General features: G+C 38.3%; 1 protein-coding gene across 2 annotated transcripts; it reads right to left on the bottom strand.

Moving 5' to 3' along the window:
* Positions 1–391: 391 nt before the first annotated feature.
* Positions 392–20,827, bottom strand: LOC121518947 (trafficking protein particle complex subunit 14-like). 2 transcript variants are annotated; one of them, XM_041801652.1, is made up of 13 exons: positions 20,596–20,827; positions 16,635–16,978; positions 16,086–16,181; positions 14,823–14,952; positions 13,550–13,636; positions 12,371–12,491; positions 9,414–9,561; positions 7,750–7,832; positions 7,508–7,659; positions 1,622–1,758; positions 1,443–1,521; positions 1,226–1,340; positions 392–1,151 (listed from the first exon to the last, which is right to left on the bottom strand). In XM_041801652.1, exons 1-13 carry the CDS (start codon positions 20,792–20,794, stop codon positions 995–997), a joined length of 1,848 nt encoding a protein of 615 aa, XP_041657586.1. In that variant the 5' UTR covers positions 20,795–20,827; the 3' UTR covers positions 392–994. The 2 variants fall into 2 exon arrangements, with proteins under 2 accessions (XP_041657586.1, XP_041657587.1); XM_041801653.1 differs by having other exon boundaries at positions 16,635–16,975.
* Between the last annotated feature and the right edge of the window lie 6,162 nt (positions 20,828–26,989).

Genomic DNA, 26,989 nt, shown 5'->3' with positions numbered 1-26,989 from the left:
AACGAATAAAAACTTAAAAGGAATGAAAACTTAAAAAGAAGCTTTTTTGCTTCTAAAAAAACTGAGAAAACAGTAGTAAAAACTAAGCACAATTATTGAGAAAAGCTTAACTACTCTAACCTTGTTGTGGTAAATAATCGTGATAGTAAGGAGAAAATGGTGACAGACCGGGGCAGACTGTATAATGCAGATGTAAACTTTGTTTTTTATAAACAGGATTAACAGATTAACTTTATTTAGTGCCCACTAAAGCTTTCACCACAGAAAATCTTTACTTGTGAAGTCTGCCGGCTTTCTGAAGGATCTGAAAACTGGTTTGACGTGAACTGATAAAAAACAGCAGGCTTGAATCTTATAATAAGACTTTATTTTACATTAAATAGCATGAAATATGAGTCCTGTAGATACTGACAGGCATTAATACTGAAATAAAAAAATTCAGAAACTTCTTTAATTTTTCTGCAGGTTTTTACAAACTTTAACTTAGAATAATACAAAAGTATTTTAACATAAATAAATGAATAAATAAATAAATAAGGCTCTCATATTTTTTCAATACCTTAAGATCAATAGCAACAAAAAAGCACTGAAAATTTGAGGAACTGTTCTTTAGGCATGTGGTTCACCTACATTTCCTGTGAAAATTCCCTGGAATATTGGCAACGCTGCAGATGTGTTTGAGCAATTCAAAAGGTGCATGTGAAGTTTTTGGTCATTTAAAGCAGAAAATTCACTAAAATGAGGAGTCTTGGACTTCTACTTTTGCTGCTGTGGCGTCTTGAATCAAATCAGTATTGATGTATTTATGTGAGAATCAGACTGATTTTAAAATTCTGGTTTTGTGAGAGCACTAATACTTGAAGAAATTCAGTCAAAGTGCCGACTTCAGGCTCAGAATCCTCCTCTATGCAGACGACACTCTTCTCTGAAACACGGTGAAGTTTACTGAGGGTTCACCTCCAGATTTGGTGCTTTGGTTGGCTGCCTCCTCCTCCTAGCTGACAGGATCAACCACCAGCACTTTGCACTCCCTCTTCGCGATCTTGTCCAGCGACAGCAGGGTTTTGTCCTGCGGCGGCAAATAGAGCGGCCGACCCACCGGAGAGCCGACGGGAGGGGTGATGGCCCGCCGCTCCATGGCGCTGCCCGTCCTGACACACAAACATTCAGTTGGACTAGAATGAACTCGAAATTGTCTAAGATGAAGGAGTAATTGTTTTTTTACCTCATGATGTGGGAGCGAGACGGCTGCTGATGGGAGAAGGACTGGGACCGACCCAGACTGGCCTGATGTCGGTCCAGCAGGTCTCGGACCGCCGGACTGGACGGACTGTTTTTACCTGGAGGAGGAGCAGAAACAATGAAATCATCTTTCCACTAAAACATTTACTAAATGAGCAGATGTGGTCATATTTCGACAGGGGGGTGGAGCTCTTTCTTACGTGACAGCGGCCGAGCATCAGGCGGCGGGTTGGACACCGAGGCCGTGAACTGGAGCTTCAGCTTCATGTGCTGACTCAGCTGCAGACGGTTTAGAGGAGAACAGATGGGATTCATTCAAATATAAAACTTAAACGATATTAAAAGCTGAAGACCTAACACCCCGGCAGAGCGCTCGTACCTCGTACAGTCCTGGTTTGAGAATCTGGAAGGCCACGCTGAACGACAGCGTGCTTCCTTTCCTGCAGTGACCGAGGTTACTGAGGGGCGTGTGACAGACCACCGCTGACAGTGCCGCATCCTCACCATGACCACGACCTGAAACGAGACACAGTGGTAACTATTTTAAAGAGACAACGTGGGAGTATCAGACGTCATGTCCACACCGCATCTGTAAATATTTCACTCTCTGCCCTGGGATTTCCACACCTAGAGCTTTTATTTGGGCTGCAGACAAACAGAAGTGTGACAACTTTCAGCCCAACAGATTTGCCTCAGTGTTGGCACAAGAAAGGCTTAATATTTCAAATATAGATTTGGATATTATGGATGCATTACTGTCTCTACTTTGAAATAGAAGCTCAAAAACTCTGTGAGTGAAGGAGAAAGACGATCAGAAAATAAAACAGTCTGACCCTCTGTCAGAAGGGGGAAAGTACTGGCCTATAAATCCATTCAAGTCAAAGTAAGAAGTATTTTTTTTCAAAGTTTACTTCCAGAACTATTTAGTATAAGTTTGAAAGTAATATTTGACAGTCTGACAGAGCTGCAGGAACTCTGCAGAAAATCTGTGGTAAGGTGGGTCTCCTCCAGAAGAACAAGGCAGAGAGTCAGCCTCACAGCATGCAGACTGATGAAGAATAGTCACTATGCATCCCCTAGGACAGTCATCATCAACTGGCAGCCCGAGGGCCTGAAGCTTCCTGTCCGGCCCCTAGAAGATCATTAAATTCAGAAAAGGAGTAAAAGAAGATGTTGTTGGCTCTAAATGTCTGCAGTTGTTAAATCTGCCCCCAAAACAATCAATATTGAAATAGTTTTAGAACGACTTAACATTCGATCATTTTTTATCCACCTAATTCCTGGGGCCGCTACTGTAAACCTGAATATGGGCGAAACTTCCGGTGCTTAAGCAGAAGTACAATAAATACATGTATTCTATACATGTATTAATGTGATTCTTCCAATGGCTTACTAAGTGATTTAGCGTCAACAGGGGTTTTTCTGAAATAAATATTTGCTGCAATAAATACTGCTTCATTTTTGTTAAATCAAGAAAGTTAAATGAGCTGAAAGTTTTAAATAATATTTTACTGTAATGCTCAGTACCTGTTGCTTCGTTCGTGGTACTAATTACGTGACAAAGTTAAATATATGTCTTTAACAACAGTGTTTTAAACATGCTGTTCACTGTTTAAGTGCATTTGGGATGTAATTCTTTCAATATTAATTCATCATTAATTCAAAACTTGACACGTATCAAACTGAAGAGTTGACAACTTGAGTCATGGATCATTTTATTAAATATAATTCCCACATTTAAGGAGGGATTAGTTGGTGAAATAAGAATTTCAGCATCCCCACAAACTAGAAATGTTACCTGAAGGTAGTGTCCAAACTTATTTAACAAAACGTGATTATCTATTACTATACTGATACGAAGCTAATAAAGTTAACTAAATATGCTTGTCTAGGTTATCCGAGGTAATGCCGTCATTTGTACTCTTTAGATGAAGGTGGAGAAATAATAATGTTATCCCGTTTGAGGTGAAGCAGATGAACTAAACATATTTCAATGTCCAAATTTCTCCAAAAATCACATATCACATCTCGTTTCTATGCAGATTCCCATTTAGATAGACGGGACCAGAAGTTGCGCCCATATTTCACGCAAAGAATCATGGGGGCTAGGAATAAGGTGGATAGAAATTCATTTGCCAGCCATTATTAGTAAATATTTTTTTAAAAAGGGTTAAAGTTGGCAGAGATGTTGCAAAAATTGACAGATAAAGTGGTAAAAATAGGTTGCAGTGTGGCACAAAGGGATTAAAAAAAATGGCAGAAGAAGTGGTGAAAAGAGGTTAAAATGTGGCAAAAGAGGAAAAAAGGGGGAAATACGTATCAAAGATGGGTCAAAAAGAGAAAAGAAAGTGCAGAAACGTAATGAAAATAGGTTAAAAAGTGGCAAAAACACAAGAAAAGTGGCAAAACGGGTAAGAGTCAAACAAAAGGGGATAAAATATGCATGAAAAGTTGAAAAAAAGGATTTAAAGAGTGGCAAAAATTGGGTTTAAGTATCCAAAAGTGGCAAACATTTAGCAAAAATAGACTGGCACAGTAGCGGAGAGGTGCTAATGAGTAGCACACAGGGGCAATAATTAACAAGCAAGTAGCACAAGAGGGATTAAAGAGTGGCAAATGGGTGAAAAATGGCAACATTTTTACGTTTTATTTTTGTTTATTTGAAAGTCCAGCCCCAGAGTTTCAAATATGTACTTGATGACCCCTGCCCAAGTCACAGTCACAGTCTCAGTGGAGAACTTCATTCATGGTCTGAGTGTGCCTCACATCAAAAACAACAACAATCCAGCATGAACAGAAGAACCCCAGCAGAGATCACCTGTGTATGGATGTAGTGTAGAACAGAGGGTGTAAAAGTACAGTTACTCTGGTTAAAATGTACTTCAGTAGAAGTAAAAACGCTGATTTTAAAATGAACTTTAAAAAGTACCAGGACCCCAAGAAAACCCACTTGATTACAGTAATGTGAGTAGGAACCTGCCCTCTGGTGCCTTCTCATCTCCGTCTTCAATTATTCCAACCAGGCCCCGTCCAACCAGGATTCAAACTAGGAACCTTCCTGCTGTGAGGCCATGGTACTAACCCACGGTGCAGCCCTGTTTTCTGGATTCATTATTTTTATTTTATATATATTGTGGGGTATTTTATTCCTTTATTTCAGAGAGGAGGACAGTAGAGAGAGTCAGAAACTGGGATGAGAGTGGCCTAATGACTAGGTCCTTGGTTCCTAACCTGGGGTTCAGGACCCCCTTAGGGGGGCGCCAGAGATCTCAAGCTCTGTCTGCCCTGATGTTGTTAAAATTAGATCTGCACAATAAACAGAAATCATGGTGTAACACATAGTAATCATTTATACCAGGGATACTCAAGGCGTGGCTCTGGAGCCACATGTGGCTCTTTAATGTCTGATTAGGGCCTGAGCACTGACCAAGGGTCGGCGAGGACCCTGTTGGACTTTGTTTGTCCACAGAATTCAGGTAATTTCGAGGCCTGTTTTCGGGGCCTCCATATATGTAAAAAGTCCAGTTTTTTCCACCATCTGGTGGTGGAACGGTGTAAGTCCGTCACACAGTTTTTTCTAGGGGGCGCCAAAAGTAAGATGGGGCCATGGGTAATACCTACATGTACGAAAATCGGTACAAATATGAATCATGATGACAGGAAAAAAAAATTACATCATGACCATCCTCTAAAACATACAGGAACCGAACTACAGACACCAAAATGTCAAAATTTGGCGGGTTTTTTTGTATTTTTTACTGACGGACACTTTGTGCATTTGAATGAACTCGTCCGAGGGCTTTCATCTGATTGACTCCAGAATCTTTTTTTTTTACTCAAACTAGAAAACCTTGAGACCCAAAGTTGTGCTCTTGGTGAGTTTTCCCCATAGGGCGGCGACGTTATCGGAGCACAAACTTAAACTTCGTTTTTGTCAATTTTCAACTGTGAAATTACACCAATATTTTCCTTTTAAATTTTTAGTGTTTATTTCAATCATCACCAAACTCCACAATGATAATAACACCTTTGTCCTGATACATTCATGTTTCAATACCATTATTTTGTCACAGCGCCCCCTTCTGCCAGGCGAACATTTGCACCACTGATATTTTATGTGTTTTTCATGTGTTGCTACAAAAAAAATCAGCCTTGGCACACCGTTTAACCCAGGCTGATGAATTTCGGTGTGGATATAGGGCATCATGTGACCACCAAAAATGCCTCTTGGACCTCTTGGAAAATTGAGCAGTTCTTTTTGTAATTATTTCATTTTAAATTTAGGCAGTTGCACAATGAATATGGCATATTTGAGAAGACTTCTTTTTGAAAGTCCACATGAGATTGCCTTGTTACTGTGCCAGATATATTGTTGCGTTTTCAACTGTCACTCTAAGGTGGAATAAGTCTGTGGTAACGGCTTTTTAAAAATAATTTCAATTGAAATTTGGGCAGTAACTAACTGCACAAGTTTGCTTACACCCCACTATAACAACACAGGGGCCGATGGCCCGTACCCTGATGTGCGCTGAGGTCCGAGGGCCCTTCAGTGCTGCTTGCAGCCCTAGTTTTAAATATTATTCCCCCAGAAAACCTTAAAAACTGAAACTTTTTTGCCCCTTTTCATCATTTTTTTGCCACTTTTCATCCATTTAAGCTACCATTTGCCATTATTTACCACTTTTTTCTTTTTTCCCATTTTAGCCACTTCTTTTTGCCACTTTTATCCCATTTTTGCCCTTTTTCACCGTTTTTTCCCCACTTTTCACCCATTTAAGCTACCTTTTGCCATTACATGCCACTTGTTTCCTATCTTTTTGCCCATTTTTGCCAATCTTGACTGCTTTTTGCCCATTTTAGTCACTTTTCACTCATTTTTTTGCAGCGTTTTTGCCACTTTTGAACCATTGTTTTCCACCTGTAACTCATTTTTCTGTCACTTCTCACCCATCTTTGCTACTTTCTGACCTTTCTTCTCCCTATTTTAGCCTATTTTCACCCATTTTTGTTGCTTTTTGACCATTCTTGCCACCTTTAACTTATAGTTATTGCTGCTTCAAGCCTTTTTTTTGCCACTTTTAACCACTTAGATTATGGCTCTTGCAAAGGTATTTTTCAGCAGTTTGGCTCTTTGAGTAACACTGATTTACACAATGTTTTTTGGGTGAAATAATGTGTGTTTATTTATTGTTTATATATGACTTCTGCTGACTGGTGTCTTGATGTCATGGTCTCTGCTGCTCTTAGCCCTGAAGCGTCTGTCTGTTCCCTGGCTGTGTGCGATGTCATGATGATACATTAGATCAGGGGTTCTCTGTACAACCTAACGTTATTACTAAAACTTTAAGGCAGGTGCTGTAACCAGGCCTGCGCACAGATCTGGCTGGGCCCCTGAACAACAACAAAAAAATAAAAATACAGAGAATGGGGCCCTCCCCAGGTGTGATTTACAGATGTCGGTGCATGTGTGTTGGATCAGCAGCATCACTTTAAACCTCTTTTTACCAATTGTTTGCAATTTTTTATCATTATTTTTACCCATTTTTGCTACTTTTAACCCTTTTGTACTAACTTTTTTGCCACTGGTGACCCATTATTGCCACCTTTTTGACATTTTCACTAATTTTTTGCCACTTTTAACCAATTGTCTGGCCACTTTTTTGCCAATTTTGCTATTGTTGGGACATTCTTTTTGCCAAATTTTTCATCACTTTTAATCCCCTTTTACCACCTTTTTGCAACTTTGAACCCATTATTGCAACATTGTGCCAATTTTGCTTATTTTCACCTTTGTTCGGCCACTTTTTTTTCCCCCATTGTTGCTACATTTTTTCATCACTTTTAAGCCATTTCTACTATCTTTGCCAAGTCTTTTTACCTTATTGACAATTTCAACACTTTTTTGCCACTGTAAACCCACCGTCTGGCCACTTTTTGCATCACTTTTAACAATGTGAATATGGTGCGCCTTGAGATTTTGGCTTAACCTTTGGTGTACCTTTGGTAAAAAAAGTTTGAAAACCACTGCATTAGATGTTATTGGTCAAGCTACTTCACACTTCCTGTCGTTGTTCTCTCTGCATTGCCAAGGCTAGACTTGCACATGAGCTATAGCTGGGTAGGTTTTGTTCCAGAGCAATGATTCTACTTTTGCAATCCTGTAGAGTAGCTCAGTACACTGGACCATCTGCCTTTAAAACGGGAGTAACCACAAAACCAGCTGGACCTCACAGCAGCATTCATTCAAGTCTAATAAATCACTGACCCTCTGGAGTCCAGACGAGCCGAACAGCCAGGAAGTCCTGCAAGTTGTTCAACAGGACGTATTTGACCTTAAAGTGTTCCTTCACCTTCACCGTGCTTGGACAGCTCGCCGTCATGACAAACCGTGGACGGTCCAGGCGAATACTAGGCAACCTAGGACAACAGAAGAGGAAGGGAGGCAGAGGTTTGAGAACCATCCTTCTCCTTTACTTTGGTATAAAATCCATCCTGAGTGGATCTCACCTGTAGTGGGTGTAGATACAGTTGGTGAAAGGCATCTTGGGAGTCGACCACTGCAGCACGGCAACCAGAGGAACCTCCATCCCCTGGAATAAAAAATATTGTTCTATTTTTATTACATTTTATACTATAAAACTACAAAGTAAATTCCAAAAAAGTTGGGTCGCTGTGTAAAGTGTAAATAAAAACAGAAGTCAGTGACTGTCAGACCTCATAAACCCAGATTAAATTCACATGTTTACCACTGTGTAGCATCCTCTCTTCTTTAACAACAGTCTGTAAACGTCTGAGAAGTGAGGAGACCAGCTGATGGAGAGGAATGTTGTCCCATTCTTGTCTGATGTAAGATTCTAGCTGCTCAACAGTCCTGTGTCTTCTTCCTTTTCTGATGCTCCAAATATTTTCTATTGGTGAAAGGTCTGGACTGCAGGCAGACCAGTCCAGGACCTGGACTCTCCTCCTGTGAAGCCATGCTGTTGTGATGGATGTGGTCTGTGGTTTAGCATGGTCTTGCTGAAATAGTGGCAGCCTTCCCTGACAGAGACGTTGTCTGGATGGGAGCATATGTTGCTCTAAAAGCTCTCTCTACTTTCCAGCATTGATAGTTCCTTTCCAGATGTTAGAGCTGCCCACGCCATAGGCACTAATGCAACCCCATACCATCAGAGATGCAGGCTTTAGACCTGAGCCAGGAGAACAAGCTGGATGCTCCCTCTCCTCTTTAGTCCACAGGACACGGCATCTGTGCTTTCCTCTGACCACAGAACAGTTTTCCATGTTTCCTCATGGAAATGAGCTTTGGTCCAGAGAAGACGGACTACGCTGTTTCTGGATCCTGTTCACATATGGCTTCTTCTCTCCATGATCCAGCTTTAACTGTCATTGGTGGATGGCACGGCCAACTGTGTTGACAGACGATGATTTCTGGAGTGTTCCTGAGCCCATGCAGTGATTTCACTACAGAACCATGTCTGTTTTTAATGCAGGGGCCCCTGAGGGCCCCTTCAGCCTTGTCCCTTGATCTCAGAGATTTCTCCAGATTCTCTGAATCTTTGATGATATTTTGGACTGGAGATGGAGGAGATTCAACATCTTCACTATCTTACGTCGAAGAACATTTTTCTGAAATTGTTCCAATTTTCAGACTCAGTTTTTCAGATTGGTGCACCTCTGCCTGTCTTTACCTCTGAGAGACTCTGCCTCTCTAAAATGTTCCTTTTATACCCAGTCATGTGACTGACCTGTCAATAATTAACCTGATTAGCTGCTGTTTTTCAATAGTAGCCCTTACTTTTCTAGCCTTTTATTGCTCTGTCCCTACTTTTGTGAGATGTGTTGCTGCCATCAAATGTAAAACGAGCTAATACTTTTCCTGAAATGGAAAATGGAAAATGTCTCAGTTTAACATCTGATATGTTGTTTCTGTGCTATTGAGAATCAAATATGGGTTTATGTCATTTGACAATCAGTGACTTCTGTTTATATTTACATTTTATACAGTGTTCCAGCTTTTTTGGAAGTGTGGTTGTATAAAAACCAAACCTTTGCAAAAAAACTGGGTTGGTAGATACTCCAGAAACAAAAACCTTTGTTTCTGGAGTATCTACCAACCCAGTCCATGTTCAGGGTCTTTCTGCTGACAATCTGTCCGTAAGTCAGTTTCTCACCTCGTTGGAGTCGTCCTGCGGCATGTCGTTGAGGTGCAGTTGGAACAGGAAGTCGTGCTCTTCCAGAGCGCTGAGCATGCTGGGAAGGCGGCAGGCCAGGCTGTCCACCCTGCAGTACGACGCCATGCCGACTTCACCGGACTGATGGCTGCAGGGAGAGAGAGCAGTTAGAGCGCCGTCGCAATGAAGAATCGAACGACATTTCGAGCAGGTTTAAAGGCCCTCATCAGATCCTCCTGTAAACTGAAAATGTGACTAGAAAGGGTTAAAAATAAGCCAACATACGGGGGGTAACCTTTACAGCAGGGATGTCAAATCCGGCCTGTGGTACAGTTATACCAGGCCCATCAGACCATATAATATTTTCATTCTAACTGGCCCAGCAGTCTGAGGTCTGCAGATTTCCTCCGGTATAAAAATGTCAATTTGACCTTGTTGGTTTGAAATATCCTTGTTAAGTCCAAATTTGAAAAAGGAAAGAGAAAAATGATTAGCTAAAAAGCCAAGAAAGTGGGAAAATAACATTTATTTTTGTTTTCATGTCAAATTTTAAATTTTGCATCTCAAAAGCGGTACTTAAACTTATGATTTTGGCTTTTAATTTCATTTTTTGACCTGTTAGAATGACATTTTAAAATTTTAAATGACCTTCTCAACTCATGATTTTGAGTTTTATCCCACATTTTGGCCTTTTCAACTCCTTATCTAGACTTTAAATCCCGTATTTTGCCCTTTAAAAACTCAGTTAAAAATTTAAAACCCATGATTTGAATTTTATTTCATATTTTTTCCTTTAAAACTCCTGATTTAAAATTGTATCTCATATTTTGACCTTCAAAATGCATTGTTTTGCCTTTTATCTCTTTTCTCCCCTTTTAAACTCATGATTTCAACTTTTAATCTCATATGTTAACCTTTAAACTCCAAATTTAGTTTTTTATATCATATTTTGACTATTTAAACTGATTATTTTTACTTCTCTCTCTTATTTCTACCTTTTAAACTCAGGATTTCAACTTTTAATCTCATATGTTAACCTTTAAACTCCAAATTTAGTTTTTTATATCATATTTTGACTATTTAAACTGATTATTTTTACTTATATATTTTATTTCTACCTTTTAAACTCCAGATTTAAACTTTTATTTCGTATTTTGATGTTTAAAACTTGTGTTTTTTTTATTTTATCTCATATTTTGACTAATAAAACTTGGGATTTTAAATTTCTATATAATATTATTGACTTTTAAAAACCCAATTTTGAATTTTAATTTCATGCTTTGACCTTTTTAGCTAATATGTTTGTGTTTTTATCTCAGATTTTGAGAGTTTAAATGTGTAATTTTGACTGTTTTTTAATGTCAAAATCATCTATCATCAGTTCTTTTTTTCCATATTTCCTTAGTGGTGAAAATAATGTCGTCAGTTTCTGGTTAAATGTTGGCAGGCCCTCAGGTTGGACCTAAGTTCAGAATCCGGCCCGGTGCAGAGTAATGCAGAAAAAGTAAATATGACAGGAAGTGATGCAAGAATGAGAAAAGTCACAACAAATAGAGAGAACTCGAACCAATTATAACCCCAGGTTAGAACTATGGACTGAACATTTAGGTGGACAGAGCAGAGGTGGTTAAAGAAATAACAGGCTAGGTTCTAACTAGAGCACTGGGGTTGAAGCCCACAGTTTGAGAGCCGCTGGGTCAGAGGAAAGGGTGAGACATCAGTAGTTAAGTCAATGAGCCAGCTCCTTTCTCAGCATCCCTCTGCTCCAGATCACACCAGCAGTAAAATAAATCAGCGCCTGTTACGGAGGTCATTTAGCTTCAACTCAGCAGCAGGAGAGAGCCAAGTTCTGCCCAAACTGATGAGTAATAGTTACAAGACAAAAACTCTGATATTCAAACATTTATCTGAGCCAGTGATACTCAACAAGAGGCTCTAGAGCCACATGTGGCTTTTTCATGTCTTAATTTGAAATATTATTCTCCCAGAAAACCTTCAAAAAGGAAACTTTTTGCCTTTTTCACCATTTTCACCACTTTCCACCCATTAAAGCTATTTTTTGCCATTAAAAACACCTTTTTTCTTTTTTTTGGCCATTTTGCAACTTCTTTTTGCCACCTTTTCCCTATTTTTCCACTCTTATCCCATTTTTGCCATTTTCATCTTTTTTGCCACCCATTTAAGCTATCTTTTGCCATTAAGTACCCCTTTTATCCTATTTTTTGCCCATTTTAACAACTTCTTTCCCCATTTTTGGCACTCTTTGTCCAAATAAGCTACCTTTTCCCATTAAATAACGCTTGTTTCCTATTTTTCCCTAAATTTTTGCCTCTTCTTTTTGCCACTTTTTTGTCCATTTTTGCCCTTTTTCACCCTTTTTTTGTCACATTTTGCCCATTCAAGCCACCTTTTCCATTACATACCACTTGTTTCCTATCTTTTTGCCCATTTTTGCTGATCTTGACTGTTTTTTGCCCATTTTAGTCACTTTCACTCATTTTTTTTTTTTACACGTTTTTGCCATTGCATGACCATTTTTGCAACCCGAAACTCATTTTTTTGTGACTTTTCATCTATTTTTGCTACTTTCTGAACATTAACATTTTTTCACTATTTCTCCCAATTTTCACCCCTTTTACCCCTTTTTGCTGCATTTTGACCATTTTTGCCGCCTTTGACTTATTTCTTTTGCTACTTTTCAGCCGTTTTTTGCCACTTTTCACCATGTAGATTGTGGCTCTTGCAAAGGTATTTTTCAACAATTTGGCTTTTTGGTTGAGCAGGGTTGAGTAACACTGATCTAAGCAGTAAAGAAATTCTGCAACAGAAGGCAACAGAACAAAGTATTAGAGGTATTTGGTAGCATTTAGTGAGACAAACTTGAGTCCCCCATCCTGCACCGCCAAGTTTCTACAGTAATTCACCAAAGAAGAAGTCCCCCCTGTCTCTGAACGTACCACACGTTATCGACCAGCAGCACAGAGCCGTCCGGCATCATGGGAAGGTAGGAGGCGTTGAGATTGGGTAAAATCCGAACGTCCCGAATACTCACCTCCTCCTGAGACGACTCGTTCAGCACTGAGAGGACAAAGAGGAACAGAGAGGTTTAATTCATCAAGAGTCTGGTTCAGATTCTAAATGAAACATGTTAGGTTAAAAATAATCAAAACTCTGGAAAAAACACATTTACTGACTAAAATAACAATGTGAAAGTGGAGAGCAGTGATTTATGGTAAGTTACAATGTTACAATGTCATTTAGCAGACATAGCTACAGAAGGAAAACAAAAACGGGCAGAGCTACAAGATAAATAACTGCTAACCTGGGAAGGAAACAGTTAACCAATAACAAGACCAGGTTAAAACCTAGTGTACGACTGACCACAGCTATCTGGGATGCCTGTAGGAGAGCCTGAATGAAGTGTGTGTTCTGGCAGAGCGATTAGGTGTTGGGTGTGTAGTTGTGCTGTCCCTTAAGTCTGTGGGTTGAGCAGTCTGGAAGGACTTGGGCTGGGAACCAGAGGGTCACTGGTTCAGCTCCCGGTCAGAACATAACTGGACTTTGGCCTGGTGGCAGGAGAGGTGCCAGCTCACTTCCCTGAGTACTGTTGAAGTTCCCTTGAGCAAGGCACTGAACCCCCAACACCTCCCGGCAGCGCTTCAATGAGAGCAGCAAGGCCATCACTCTGACAGCTCTCCATTAGTGGAGATCCATGTTAGCATGTAACTCAGTGTAAACTGTAAATTTCCCTTAAGGGATTAATAAAGTACAGTAAGTCTTTGTCTTGATTTGTAAGGCTGTTTTCAGGCTCAGTGAAGAGGACATTCTTGACTAGAGCAGGCACACTTCACTGATATTTAGCCTTTTTTCTCGTGTTAATAATTCTGTGACAAGGTAAGAGAGAGATCTAGAGAGGTGGGGTTCTGATTTTCATCCACAGCTGGGTGAGATTTTATGATAGTTTAATTCCTGCTAAGCTTTATTATTAATCCCATAATTTTAAAGCAACATCAGCTTTAAAATATTAAACCACATCCACATAAAGGGAGAAGAAGAATTATGTGTAAGAGCTGAAACATGGTTGAGGTTCTTCAGTAATACTGATATAAACATGCTGGTCTGGTGTAAATCATGACCTTTGAGGACGGCGAGGTGCCTCCCAGAGACGGTCATCTGTTTACAGCGGACAGTGGGAGGCGGCAGGACGGTCAGCGTGGTGCTCACTGTGGACGGAATCAACAAAAGAAGAATGTTGAACAAACTTGGATATTTAGCTCCGTCTGAAGTCAACTTATTGGAGATTCAAGGTGTTTATTACAAACATTACACATCAGATTATTTAATGATGCTGATCACCTGGCTGTCTTTATATACTCAATTTCAATTTGCTTTATTGGCATGAACAGATCAGTTACTGACAAAGCAGTGTAAAAAAAAAATGCATTAAATATTTACACATAATATGAATTTGCATATTAAATAATTCCACAAATAATCAATGTATTATGAAATAAATCTGATTAAATAGATTAAACAATAAAACTAAACATATAAAAGAAATAAACTAACTAAACTAAATTAAAAAAAAGAAAAGAAAAAGAAAAAAGAAAAATTCTGCAAATATTCAGTGTATTATGAAATAAATATCATTAATTGGATAAAACAATAAAAGTAAAAAAATGATAGAAATAAAAAATAAATTAAAAAAGAAAATAAGAAAATAATAATTCCAAAAATAATCAATGTATTATGAAATACATCTGATTGAATAGATAAAACAATAAGACTAAAAATGATAGAAACAAAAAATAAATTCAAAAAAAGGAAAAAAAAAAGGAAAAAATAATAATTCCACAAATGATCAATGTATTATGAAATATATCTGATTAAACAGATAAAGGAATAAGACTAAAAAATAATAGAAATAACAAATAAAGAAAAAATAAATAAATAAAACAATCCACAAATAATCTATGTACTATGAAATAAATCCGATTGAAAAGATAAAACAATAAGACTAAAAAAATAACAGAAATAACAAATAATAAATAAATAAATAAATAAAAATTATTCTACAAATAATCAAAGTATTATGAAATAAATCTGATTAATCAGATAAAACAATAAGACTAAAAAATGATAGAAATAAAAAATAAATAAAATAAATAAATAAATATAATTCAGTGTGTTTGTTAGGAAGAGACTGACTGGTTGTCCCTCAGGCTATGGCAGGATTGAATATTTCTAGCAGCCTCTCCTAACTACTCCAGGATATTTTATGACCTCCATGGTGAACAATAACAGGGTTTACATTTCTGGATCCTTCCGTTAAAGACAGACCTCTGATTCTGGCCTTGAGTTTTCCTTCACTGGTACATTCCTGTAAGAGTATGCATGTCTGTGTCGTACCTTGAGCCTTGAAGGTGTTCAGGTCGTGTCTGAAGGTGTGCGTCGGCTCTCGCTGCTGCAGGACGCTCAGGTATCCGAGTTCCTGCACCTCGGCTTTCTCCGCCTCCTTCTTCCAGACCGTGACCATCACCTGAAAATACAAATCATTAAAAACAAACCCGAGTACGTTTAGACCACTTTAACATGATAATTGTGGATCTTCTCACAGAGTCTGGAGGACGTCAGCTTGCCAAACATGAGCTGATTTTAAAGGTCACATATTAGACAAAACTCACTTTTTCAGGCTTTTCTAGCAAACAAATGTGCCCCTGTCCTGTCCACAACCCCCCCCCAAGTACCAGAAAAATCCATTCCCTCCCCCTCTCTCTTTCTCCACCTTTCAGAAAATGTGTGCTGTTCTCAAATTTTCCCCTCATGATGTCATGAGGGGAGTTAACTCCGCCCCCAGGTTTGGTTGGCTGTCCCCGCTTGAAAGAAAGTTCCGCCCTCCTCTCTTGATCCTCCTCTCAGATGCAAGCTCAGAGGAGGATCAGGAGAGCCACATCCATTTCCTGAGAGGGGCGGAGTCAGGGGTGGAGTCAGACAGCTCAGTAACATTTAAAGCCACAGACACAGAAACAGCTGGTTCTGGGCAGGTCTGAAACAGAGGGGTCTTTAGACATGCAAACATCCAATACTGGAGTGTTTTTCAGCAGCAAACTTCACAGGTATGTTTTGTGGACCTCTGAGACCGGTATAAACTTGTCTTAAAAGGGCAAAATATGTGACCTTTAAATATGATTTTGCCCCAATTTCCCCATGTCATCTGCTGCTGTTGGTCCACTGGTCTTTATCAAGGCCAGAGTCCACGCTGTCAGCCGTCTACCAGGAGACAGAATTCCACCTTCAGTACTCTAACAGTTACTGTCTTCAGTCTACGGACGCTTAACAAGTGTTGTCAGGAGCAAAAGAAGTGGTTAATATGCTCCTGTCTCAATTTTTCTGGAATATGTTGATGGCATTAAATTCAAAATGTTTCAGTTTAAACATTAAATATTTTGTCTTTGTGCTGTATTCAGTCAAATTGAAAAGATTTCTGTTTTAATTCAGATTTAACAAAGCGTCCCAGCTTTTTATAATTGGGGTTGTTATAATAGACATTTCCAGCTCCATCCATCTCCATTTCTTCAGGTTTGCACCTTTGGGCCGTGTAGAATCACACCCCAGGTTCCTGAAGGTAAAATCTAAAACCTCACTGTCAGACAGATGGACACACAGACAAACCTTGACTTTCAGGGTGCTGACGGGGAGTTTGTCCAGAGAGACGGTGAGTGGAAAGATCACCTCATCAGTCAGAACCACGGGCTCGTCCAGAGGAGACTGGCGTAGAAAAACACAAAGAAGATCAATAACCAAAAAATCGATAACTCACAATGACCAGCAGGTGGGGCTACAGTGGTCTCTAAGAACAAAGAGATATGTAGGAATAAAATTCAATTATAAATGAGTTAAATGAAGCTTTACTACGGTAGCCCTGAAGGTCAAAGAGATATGTAGGAATGTAACTAAATTATAAATGAGTTAAATGAAGCTTAACTACGGTAGCCCTGAAGGTCAAAGAAATATGTAGGAATTTAACTAAGTTATAAATTAGTTGAATTAAGCTGAAGCTTTACTACGGTACAAACGTTCAAAATAACCTAAAATCCATCTAACAAGTGGACTGACCAATCAACAATGTCCCCTGCTGCTCAAAGAGCAGCCATATTGTCTCCACAGTTCCTGGATCAGCTGTTTCCTGTCCCATCAGTGAAGGTAATAAAAGTTTCGTACCTGAACAGGCGCCCTGCGGAACTCCCTGCTCGCCGTCCCAGAGGAGTTATGGATGAGCAGCGGTTTGCAGTCCCTGAAGCTCCGACACCTGGAGTCCACCCTGCTGCCGAGCGCAGCGATGGCCGCCTCCGCTGCAGCGATGTAGTCCTCCTCGCCGTCCTCGTTGGCCTCGTCCCCGCTGCTCTGGTAGTCGTGGTAGTGCTGGTGGTGGTTGCTCCGATGGCGGCTGCTCTCGCCTGGACTCACGCTCGCCACGGCGCACAATGAGCCTGCCAGTTCCCTCCACGCACGGCTGCTAGCTGACTCAGTCCCAAAACCTGCAGCAGAGCCAGCAGTGCCCCCTGCTGGGCAAGAAGGGACATGCATTTAAATCAATGAATGTGAGTTCGTTTTTGTTTGCCAAATCCAGTCCAGAACCCCAGAGACTTTTCTACTCAAAGAAACGAGCTTTGATCAGTAATGAAAGCTATTTTACTGGGGGTAAGTTCTGTGTTTTCTGATGTTTTAGCCTTGGCATGGTCTACATTCTATCCTAAATATGTGTGTCTCATTTTCAGTAAATATTCACAGGTGATTTAGCCTCGGTTAGGTAAAAATGACAGCATGACAGCATAAAGAGTAAGATTTTTTTTTAAGATTTATTTTTGGGCCACAGGCCGGATTCGAACCTGGCCACCCATGTACGTGGGTAGCGCCTTAAACCACTCAACCATCTATGCCCCCTATACAGGGTAGGTTTTGATTTAAACTGAGCCTTTAAGGCCTTGTTTGACAAAATACTTATGGTATTACATCCCTGATTTGGTATACTCTAAGATAAATTACTCATCTTCCCAGCAGCAGTTGCAGCACTTCACACCAAGGTGTGAAAAGGACACACTCTCCTCTTTTATTGGAGACAGAGAAAAACCACAGGGTTCCTTATGAAGAGGCACAGGTAATAAAAGTTGCCATGCATGTTCTGCAGCCTAACACACCGGCCACCGTCTGCTAGGCTTGTGTTACTTGGATGTTTTCCCAGCTTCAGCTTAAGTTGTAGTGTAGTCAGTAGCTACCTGGTTCTGCACCGACAGTTTTCTTCCCTAATGTCAAGGACCACCTCATGATAGGAGAGCTACAGACAGCCCCCAGAGTCTGAAGGACATGGAAAGAACTCATCTGCTGCCCCCAAAGATGACAGAGCCTTGCTCTCGTCTGAAAGTTGAATCCTGCTGCCTTTTACCTTTAGTCTGCTGGAGAAACACCCTCAAACCTGGGAGAGTCATCAATGCCCCCTCTACCCACTCCTGGATGTACTTGGACGTTTTACTCTGGGTTTCAGTAAGAGGTTCTGATCTGGGCAGAAATAGTGTTTCTATGTGCATTTGTTGTGTTGTTGTCTCTGCTGATGTGTTGTTGACTTACTTTGCTGTGTCCATTTATATCCAGTACAGTGCCTTCATTTACACAACACTGTTGAGCTGCCATTGAATCAAAGTCAGGCTACTGGGCTTCTGTGTGAAGTTACCATACTGAGTTTTTAGCTGCTCTTTGCCACAAGGCTCCATCCTCTCTCCTCAGTCTGCATTCTTTAAAACTGCTCAGCCACATGTGATTCAGCAAAAGTGTTTTCTCTCTCACACACATATTCAGCAGGTTTTATAAATAGCTGTAGTTTAGTTTTATAATTGTTATTTTTTAAAGGTGGCACTGGTAACAATTGATGCTGCTTTGTTAGAAACTTCAGTCATATTTGGAAGAGAAGTTGTACGTGATTATTGACAATAAAAACTGTAATAACTGCTGGATGAGAGCGTCAGCGTATGGTTTCACACCTTGTGTTTATTAAATTACATATATCTATTAATTATTTAAGTAATTCAGATTTATGTCTGAGAGTGACATTTGCTCCCTTTTGGTTGCTGTTCCCTGACTTCAGGGTGTAATTTATATTAATAATTATAACAATAATTATTAATACTTGAACAAAATCTAACATTACAAGTCCCAACAGAGAAATATCCTCAACGGTGTAGCATCTCAGTGTTACACGTGAACGTCCAGTTTTCAGAACTTGACTGATACATCAGTATAACTATATTTCTATTAAAATATGCCAAAAATGAGCAAAATGAGGTGTTATGGGATGACCCTTTCATCCCCATTTATGTTCAAATCTCACCAAACCACACACATGGTTCCAAACTTCCAGCTAAAATAATGAAAGGTTAAAATTATGATGTAAACTCAGGCTTGGTACCAGTATCGGTATTGGTGCATCTCTTACATCGGCGATGTCAACATGGTCAACATGATAAGTTAAAAACTCAAAATCTAAGATAAAAAGTCAAACTTACAAGTTTTAAAGGTAAAAACATGACATTTAAAGTCAAAATAATGGTTTTAAAGGGCAAAATATGACATAGAAACCATGATTTTTAAGTCAAAATATGAAATAAAAGTCAAAATCATAAGTTTTAAAGGTTAAAAAATGAGTTAAAAGTCAAAGTTAGGAGTTGAAATGTTCAACAAAACTGAGATAAAATTCAAAATCATGATATTTAACAATCAAAATGTGAGATAAATATCCAAATCATGAGTTTAAAATCTCAAATATGAAACAATGTTAAAAATCATGAGTTCTAAAGGTAAAAAAAAGAGATAAATGTCAAAATTAGGGGGTGAAAAAAGTCAAAACATGAGATAAAAGTCAAAATCATGACTTTAAACGGTCAAACTAGGATTTAATGTAGGGGTGCACTGATCGATCAGCCGGCCGATCAATTGGTGCCGTTTTCCTTAATTTTGGGGGATCAGCGATCGGCCGATGCTTACATATGAAACTGATCTTATCCACCGATCTTATCTACCTCTGCCTACTAAAATGTGAAAAATGAAAGACCAAAGGAACTGATATAATTTAGTAGTTTGGACAGCAATGCTCTAACATTTTTATTTATATTTGAGAGAACTACCTCATGTGCAGTTAAAACAAGAAGTTTGTTTTGTTTCATGGGTACTGTTCAATGTTATTCAATAAAATAAGATTGGAACATTAAAGGTGTATGCCGTCAGTTATAAAAAAATCTGAATCAGCAGGTCAGGCTTTTTAAAGATCGGTGATCGGCCATAAAATTGCAATTGGTGCACCCCTAATTATATGTCAAATTATGGATCTAAAAAGTAAAAATATGAGATAAAAGAGTCAAAGTTATGAGATGTGAAGGTTAAAATAGGAAATAAAAAGTCCAAACCATAACTTTGTAATAAGTGTGAGATGGAAAATTGAAAAATATAATGAAAAAACAAATTTCTCCTACGTTCCTCACTTTTTATCAGATTATTTTTACGCTTTACTTTTTCTAATTTTATGACTCAGATGGATGTTATAAATCACCCAGGTTTAGTTCACATTTTTATACTGGAGGAAATCTGCAGACCTCATACTGGTGGGCCAGTTCTAATAAAAATATCACATGATCTGGTGGGCCGGGTAGAACTGCACCACGGCCGGATTTGGCCCCCATGCCTTGAGTTTGACCCCCCTGCTTTATTTAAAATAATCTGTTTATTTTTGCTGTTTTTACACCTTTGTTGTTCACTAACATCCATCCACCAGAATAAAGAAAAGTGGAAGTTTAATCCTGGTTCCTCACACATGAATAGACTGATTAAATGAGGTTAGGACATTTTAGGCTGAAATACTGGCTGTTTACGTGTTTTTACATTTAGGCTAAAAATGTAGTTGTTTAGATTCTCTGCTCTTCTCTTTTAAAGTCATAAATAACACACAGATTTACACTGAGGATGGGAACATCGAACAGTACGGCGAACAGCCTCAGTAACGGAGTATCGAAACCGAATAAACCGCGTTTTTGTGTTTGAACAGAACAAAGATGATAAACCCCCCCGGCCTTTCTCTCATCCATCCCCGGTCAGAGTGATGCCTGCTCCCCCCCCGCCCTCTCCTCTCCTCTCTTACCGGGGCCGTGCTCCGTCTCGGTGGGTGTCGCTCCTCCGTCTCTGCAGCGCAGCACCAGCAGGAACCGGACCGTCTCTCCCAGGTAGAGGTGACTCCTGCGGGGCAGGCTCCGGTACCGAGCGGGGTCCGACAGATCCGTGATGGGGACCGCCGGGAAATACATGAAATACTCACACTGAGACTCCATCATCTGCACCATGGCGACGAACCGGGAGGAGGAGGCTGCAGCGACGAGGAAGACCACAGTCAACAATGAACGCTCGCTTCCTGTTGGCGCTTTCAAATTAAAAGCACGGACAGTCTTGGTTGCAAAGATGAAGACAACAGCGCCTCGTAGTGGCTATAAACGGTTTCATCTCGTTTAGAGGACAAGATAGTCATTTTCTTTTTCCCGTTTTAATAGATCGATTAGATTATAAAAAGAAAACCACACGAGACAAAGGCAAAAGAAAACTAAAATATTCAGAAAATCAACTGTAGTATTGTTTGATAATGTTTGACATTTCTATGTATTCTATTTTATGGTTTGATAGAACCCATTTTATATAGAATATTAAAAGACTATAGGCTATCTAAAATAACAAGAGAGAGCAGGGAAACATTAATTGTAATTGAAATATATAAAAACGAATTTAAAAAAGTATTAAATGCTGTTAAACAGAAAATTATGAAAACAGGTATCAGGGGTATCAGGCGATAGAGAAGAAGTTTCTCAAAGACAGAGAGAGACTGATGTAAACAGAAGACAAGAAAGAGGCCTTGGTAGCCGTAAATATCAAACTGATTCATGAATGATAGGGAGTTGAATAGCCGACACCAGCGGTGTCAAACTCAGTCACAGCAGGGGCCAGATTCTGAATTTGGGTCTAACCTGAGGGCCTAACAGGGTCAACATTTAACCTTTGACTGTCAACCTAAATGATTTTCAGGTTAAAAGGTCAACGTGATAAGTTAAAAACTTAAAATCTGAGATTAAAAGTCAAACTTACAAGTTTTAAAGGTAAAAAAATGACATTTAAAGTCAAAATTATGTTTTTAAAAGGCAAAATATGAGAGAATTCTGAAACCATGATTTTTAAGTCAAATATGAAATAAAAGTCAAAATCATGCGTTTTAGAGGTCAAAAAAATGAGCTAAAAGTCAAAGTTAGGAGTTGAAATGGTCAGCAAAACTGAGATAAAATTCAAAATCATAATATTTAACAATCATAATATGAGATAAAGTTTGAAATTATGAGTTTTAAATGTTGAAATACAACATTAGATTTTATATTCATGAGTTTTAAAGGTAAAAACGAGTTAAAATTAAAAATTAGGAGTTGAAAAGGGTCAAAACATGAGAAAAAAGTCAAAATCATGACTTTAAAAGGTCAAACTAGGATTTAATGTCAAATTATGAATCTAAAAGGTAAAAATATGGCATAAAATGTAAAAGTTATGAGATAAACAGGTTAAATATGAAATATACAGTTAAAACCATATCTGTTAGTCAAAACTGTCAGATGCAAAATTGAAAATATAGATTAAAAAAAACAAACTTCTTCCACATTCCTGACTTTTTCATCAAATTATTTTCACTGTTTGCTTTTTTTTTTTTTATGGTTCAACAAGGATGTTATAAATCATCCAGCTTTAGTTTACATTTTTATACTGGAGGAATTCCACAGACCTCATACTGGTGGGCCAGTTCTAATACTGTGCTGCTTTTCTTTGTGTAGGGGCTTCTTATAGAAATAAATGTTACATTTATCATATTGTAATGGTTTAAGTCGGACTTAAAGCTGGCTTTGTGAAGACATCACTGTGTTCCATGTGAGTTTTACTGTAAATATCTAGACTTATTAGTCTTTCTTTTCAATTATCATTAAAAGTCAGTTAGTCTATTTCTGGACTGTGTGTTTTCTAGGTATTCAGCTGTTTTAAAACGAGGAATTAAAATAAAATAAAATGAAATAAAATAAAATAAAAACATGAAAAAAAGGACGAATTTCAAGAATTGGTTCAGTTGGTGATGGGGGACAGATGTACAACCTGGCAACCCGCTCTAGAGTTTGGCGGTTCTTTAAGCTGCATTCCAGAAAAGCCAAAAACGCCACTCAAACTGGGAGGTCCTAGTCGCGAAGTCGGAGAAAAAATACCTACCCGACTTCACGGAGTTGCTTAAATCTGACGTCTCTGAATCTGACGTTCAACAAGAATGTAACTAAAGACGGCCGTTTACAGTGAGTTTATATCCCTCATCCGTCGTTTTTCCTCCTCTGTTTGACTGATTGCGAGAGGGGAGGTTTGCTGGAGGTCAAAATGTCTTTTGAGAAACAAAACAAAAAAACAGGCTATCGTGATCAGCCATCTTTGGTGTTTGCATTCGTCTGGAACGCTTTGAGGTCGCAACTGGTACAATCCGAGTGGGATAAGTCCGACTTCCCACTTTTCTGGAATGCAGCATTATTTGATCGACCGTTATGTCAACGAGAGAAAGCAAGCTCTGTGATTGGCTGGAAAGTTTTCCTCCGACACAGCCGTCATTTTTTCTGCCTGGTTACCGCCGCCATTTTTGCTCTTCGTTTAACTGATAATCACGACAGAAAATGCGATTTTAACAGACCGTTTAACAGACCCTTACCCTAACCCTAACCCTTTTAACAGACCGTGAACTTGAAAAGACCTGTGAATTTTTTAATCTGGTCAGTTCTGGAGCTAAACGTTGAATTTTAAGGACAACACGCCATAAAAGAAGAGTACAAATGTAAGTATAAATGTTAGCAACTTCATACAACTGGCTAAACAAACAGCTAGCTTGACCAGCTGCTTAAAGCTGGGCGTCTTTCAGGATTCTAGACACATTTTGATTATTTATATACATATTTAGTAATCTCATTCTTTTTAAAATCATTTGAGGTGTCAGAATTTTCTGATATTGAATATAGACCGATCTGATACTCATATTTACTTAGATTAGAGTTTTAATAGTTTTTGTTTACTTAAATAACTGAAGTAAACAGAATAACTACCAGATGTCTCAAACTTATTCCATTAAACTTAGTAAATAAAGTGACATATTTACGTAGTGCAGTGTTTGAATTAAATCAGACTATCAAAAATCCACTTAAAGGGGTAAAAACAGCTGACAGCACTGAGCAGTCTAAGAAGAGAACTCCAATAACCTCAGCTCCACTTATCAGGGGTGTCAAACTCAGTCAGGGGGCTGGATTCAGGATTCAGGTCTAACCTGAGGGCCTAACAGGGTTCCCTTTTAAACCAGAAACTGTCAACTTTGTTTCACCAGTAATAAAATACAAAAAATAAAACTTAGCGCTGATGATAAATGATTCTGACATTTGAAAAGTTAAAAGATCAGCTTAAAGGCTCACAATCTCAGAAAAGCACATTTATCAGTTCAAAAAGGTCAAAACATGAAATTGAAATTAAAAAATAATGTTTTTTTTATGGCAAATCTATTATAAAGAGGTCAAAATTATGAGTTTAAAAGTTCAAAATATGAAATTAGATTTGTAATCATAAAATTAAAAGTCAAAAAATGATTCTGATTTTAAATTGTGAGTCTAAAAGGTCAAACTATGGGATTATGAGGTCAAAGTTTGGAGTTAAAAATATGAGATAAAATACAATATAATTGGTTTAAAAGGTCAAAATATCACTTAAAAATTAGAATTATGAATCTTAAAGCTCACAATATTCTATGATAGGGGTGCCAAACTCAAGGCCCAGGGCACGAAACCGGCCCGTGGTGTAGTTATACCCGGCCCACCAGATCATATCCTAAGGTGAACATGATAAGTTAGACTCAAAATCTGAGATAAAAAGTCAACTTACAAGTTTTAAAGGTAAAAAAAAAGACATTTAAAGTCAAAATAACGTTTTTAAAAGACAAAATATGAGAAAGAATTCTGTAACCCTGATTTTGAGTCAAAACATGAGATTAAAGTCAAATTCATGAGTTTTGCAGGTCAAAATATGAAAGAAAATTCAAAATCATGAGTTAAAAAGGTAAAAAAAAAACAAGCTAAAAGTCAAAGTTAGAAGTTAAAATGGTCAGCAAAACTGAGAAAAAATTTAAAATTCTGATATTTAACAGTCAAAATGTGAGATAAATATGGAAATTGTGAGTTTACAATGTGAAAATATGAGATTAAATTTCAAATTCATGAGTTGTAAAAGTCAAAATATGAAACTGTTAAAAATCATGAGTTTTAAGGGTAAAAAAAACGAGATAAATGTCAAAATTAGGAGTTGAAAAAAGTCAAATCATGAGATAAAAGTCAAAATCATGACTTTAAAAGGTCAAACTAGAATTTAATGTCAAATTATGAATCTAAAAGGTAAAAAAAAAAATGAGATAAAAAGTCAAAACCAAAACTTTTAGTCATAACTGTGAGATGCAAAATTGAATATAGAAACCACAAATTTCTCTTACATTCCTGACTTTTTATCATATCATTTTTACTCTTTACTTTTTGTTTTTTGTTTTTTTAAATTCATGATTCAGCGAGGATGTTATAAATCATCCAGGTTTAGTTCACATTTTTATACTGGAGGAAATCTGCAGACCTCATACTGGTGGGCCAGTTCTAATAAAACCATCATATGATCTGGTGGGCCGGGTAGGACGGCACCACGGGCCAGATTTGGCCCCCAGGCCTTGAGTTTGACACCCCTGAGCTAAATGGATGCTTATCACAACCCTAAAACAGAGCAAAAACAAGTAATAGGTGATGGTAGTATGATCTGTAGATCCAGGAGGGTGTGATGATGTGTTTTATTCATGAATCCTCTCATCTGCTGGATGAAGGCACTGATGAACCTGAGACAACGTGCAGCTAGAGCATTAGAAAGGTTTTCATGGATGTTTAATCCATGTTCTCTTTAGTCGATCCTCACATTATCCTCTTTAACAAACCACCTACCAGATTAGATAAAGGTTGAATGAACGAATGAACAACCTCAGCTGAATATATCACTCAGAATTTATATCTACAGGTTTTTAACTTTTGACTAATCTACTCTACCACCTTTAAATTCTAGCGTCCAGAACAAATCAACAAAGTACTTTATGAGACGTCAGTAAAAGTTTGACTTTCCTAAGTTGTGACACATAAATCAGGGTTGCTATTGAAAACATGTCAGTGTGGTGAAATACTCTGAGGTAACAGAGTCTCCTGATAACTCATTAAGAATCATTAAATATTCAACCCCTAAGCTGTCATTGTTTTCAGTAAACAGTGATATACATAGTATGAAAGTATGTCCCATGTGGTTGTTTTTAGTGACCCTAACAGAGAGGGGGGTGACATAAGTTAAAGAAAGTCCAAAGTTAACCAGGAAAACTTCATCCTCAAACACTGCTGTGAAACTTTTGTGTCTGAAAAGTGTGCACTTGTAATAAAGTGTAAGTAAACTTATAAACACAACAATATTTCACATTTTCAACATGGCAGCAGATCCATTCAGATCACCAACCCCGTAGGATGATGATATCCATGGATCGATGTACTGTATGAGTTTGAATGAACTCCTTGGGATGTTTTTCATGTGAGTTGTTCACAGGCTTTAATAAAGAAACATGTCATTCTGTGTTGATATCCCTTGCTAGTCAGCATCAATATTACAAATCAGTTAAACTAATAGACAAAATTTCTGACGGTCAGAAACGTAAAGCTTTCTGGGACAGAATCCAGTCTTTAACTATGGTTGTTTCTGATATATATATATATTAAAAAAAATAAGAATAAAAAATGAAAACTAGAGAGAGAGGGACCTGGATCTTAGACAAATAAGGGGGTAAAACGTGAGGATGTATCGAGCCACCAGGCTAAGGTTTCCCATAGAGTAAAAAAGGAAAATAAGAACACAGGGACAGTGAAATATTCATGTGTGGGAGGTTTCCTGTGTGAAGGCCAGTTCTGGACAGTTGTGCAGCAATACTTTAATATCTGTGTTTTATCTTTTGAGGGTCTTATTTGCTGTTTTTATCACCTTTTACTCGTTTTGTTTAACATGTTTCCATTGTGTTTCTTTTTCCCTTTGTCATTGTATTTTAATGTCCTGTGTGAAGCACGGTGAAATGACTGTTGCTGAAATGTGCTATACACATAAACCTGCCTTGCCTTGCTTTTCAGTTCAGGCCCACAATCTCAGTCAAACGCTCCGTCTGATCCAGGGGTGTCAAACTCAGTCACAGCAGGGGCCAGATTCTGTTGAAAATATGTGGTAAAATACAAAATAATTGGTTAATAAGGTCAAAATATCACTTAAAGATTAGAATTATGAATCTTAAATCTCAAAATATTATATGAGAAGTCAAAATTATGAGTTGAAATGCTCAAGGTATGAAATAAAAAGTCAGAATCCTAAGTTTGAGTCCTAATTGTGAGATG

Source organism: Cheilinus undulatus, linkage group 12, assembly GCF_018320785.1.
Source record: "Cheilinus undulatus linkage group 12, ASM1832078v1, whole genome shotgun sequence".
Taxonomy (NCBI): Eukaryota; Metazoa; Chordata; class Actinopteri; order Labriformes; family Labridae; genus Cheilinus; species Cheilinus undulatus.
The sequence above is the reverse complement of the archived record's forward strand: the minus strand, read 5'-3'. Positions and strand labels throughout refer to the sequence as shown.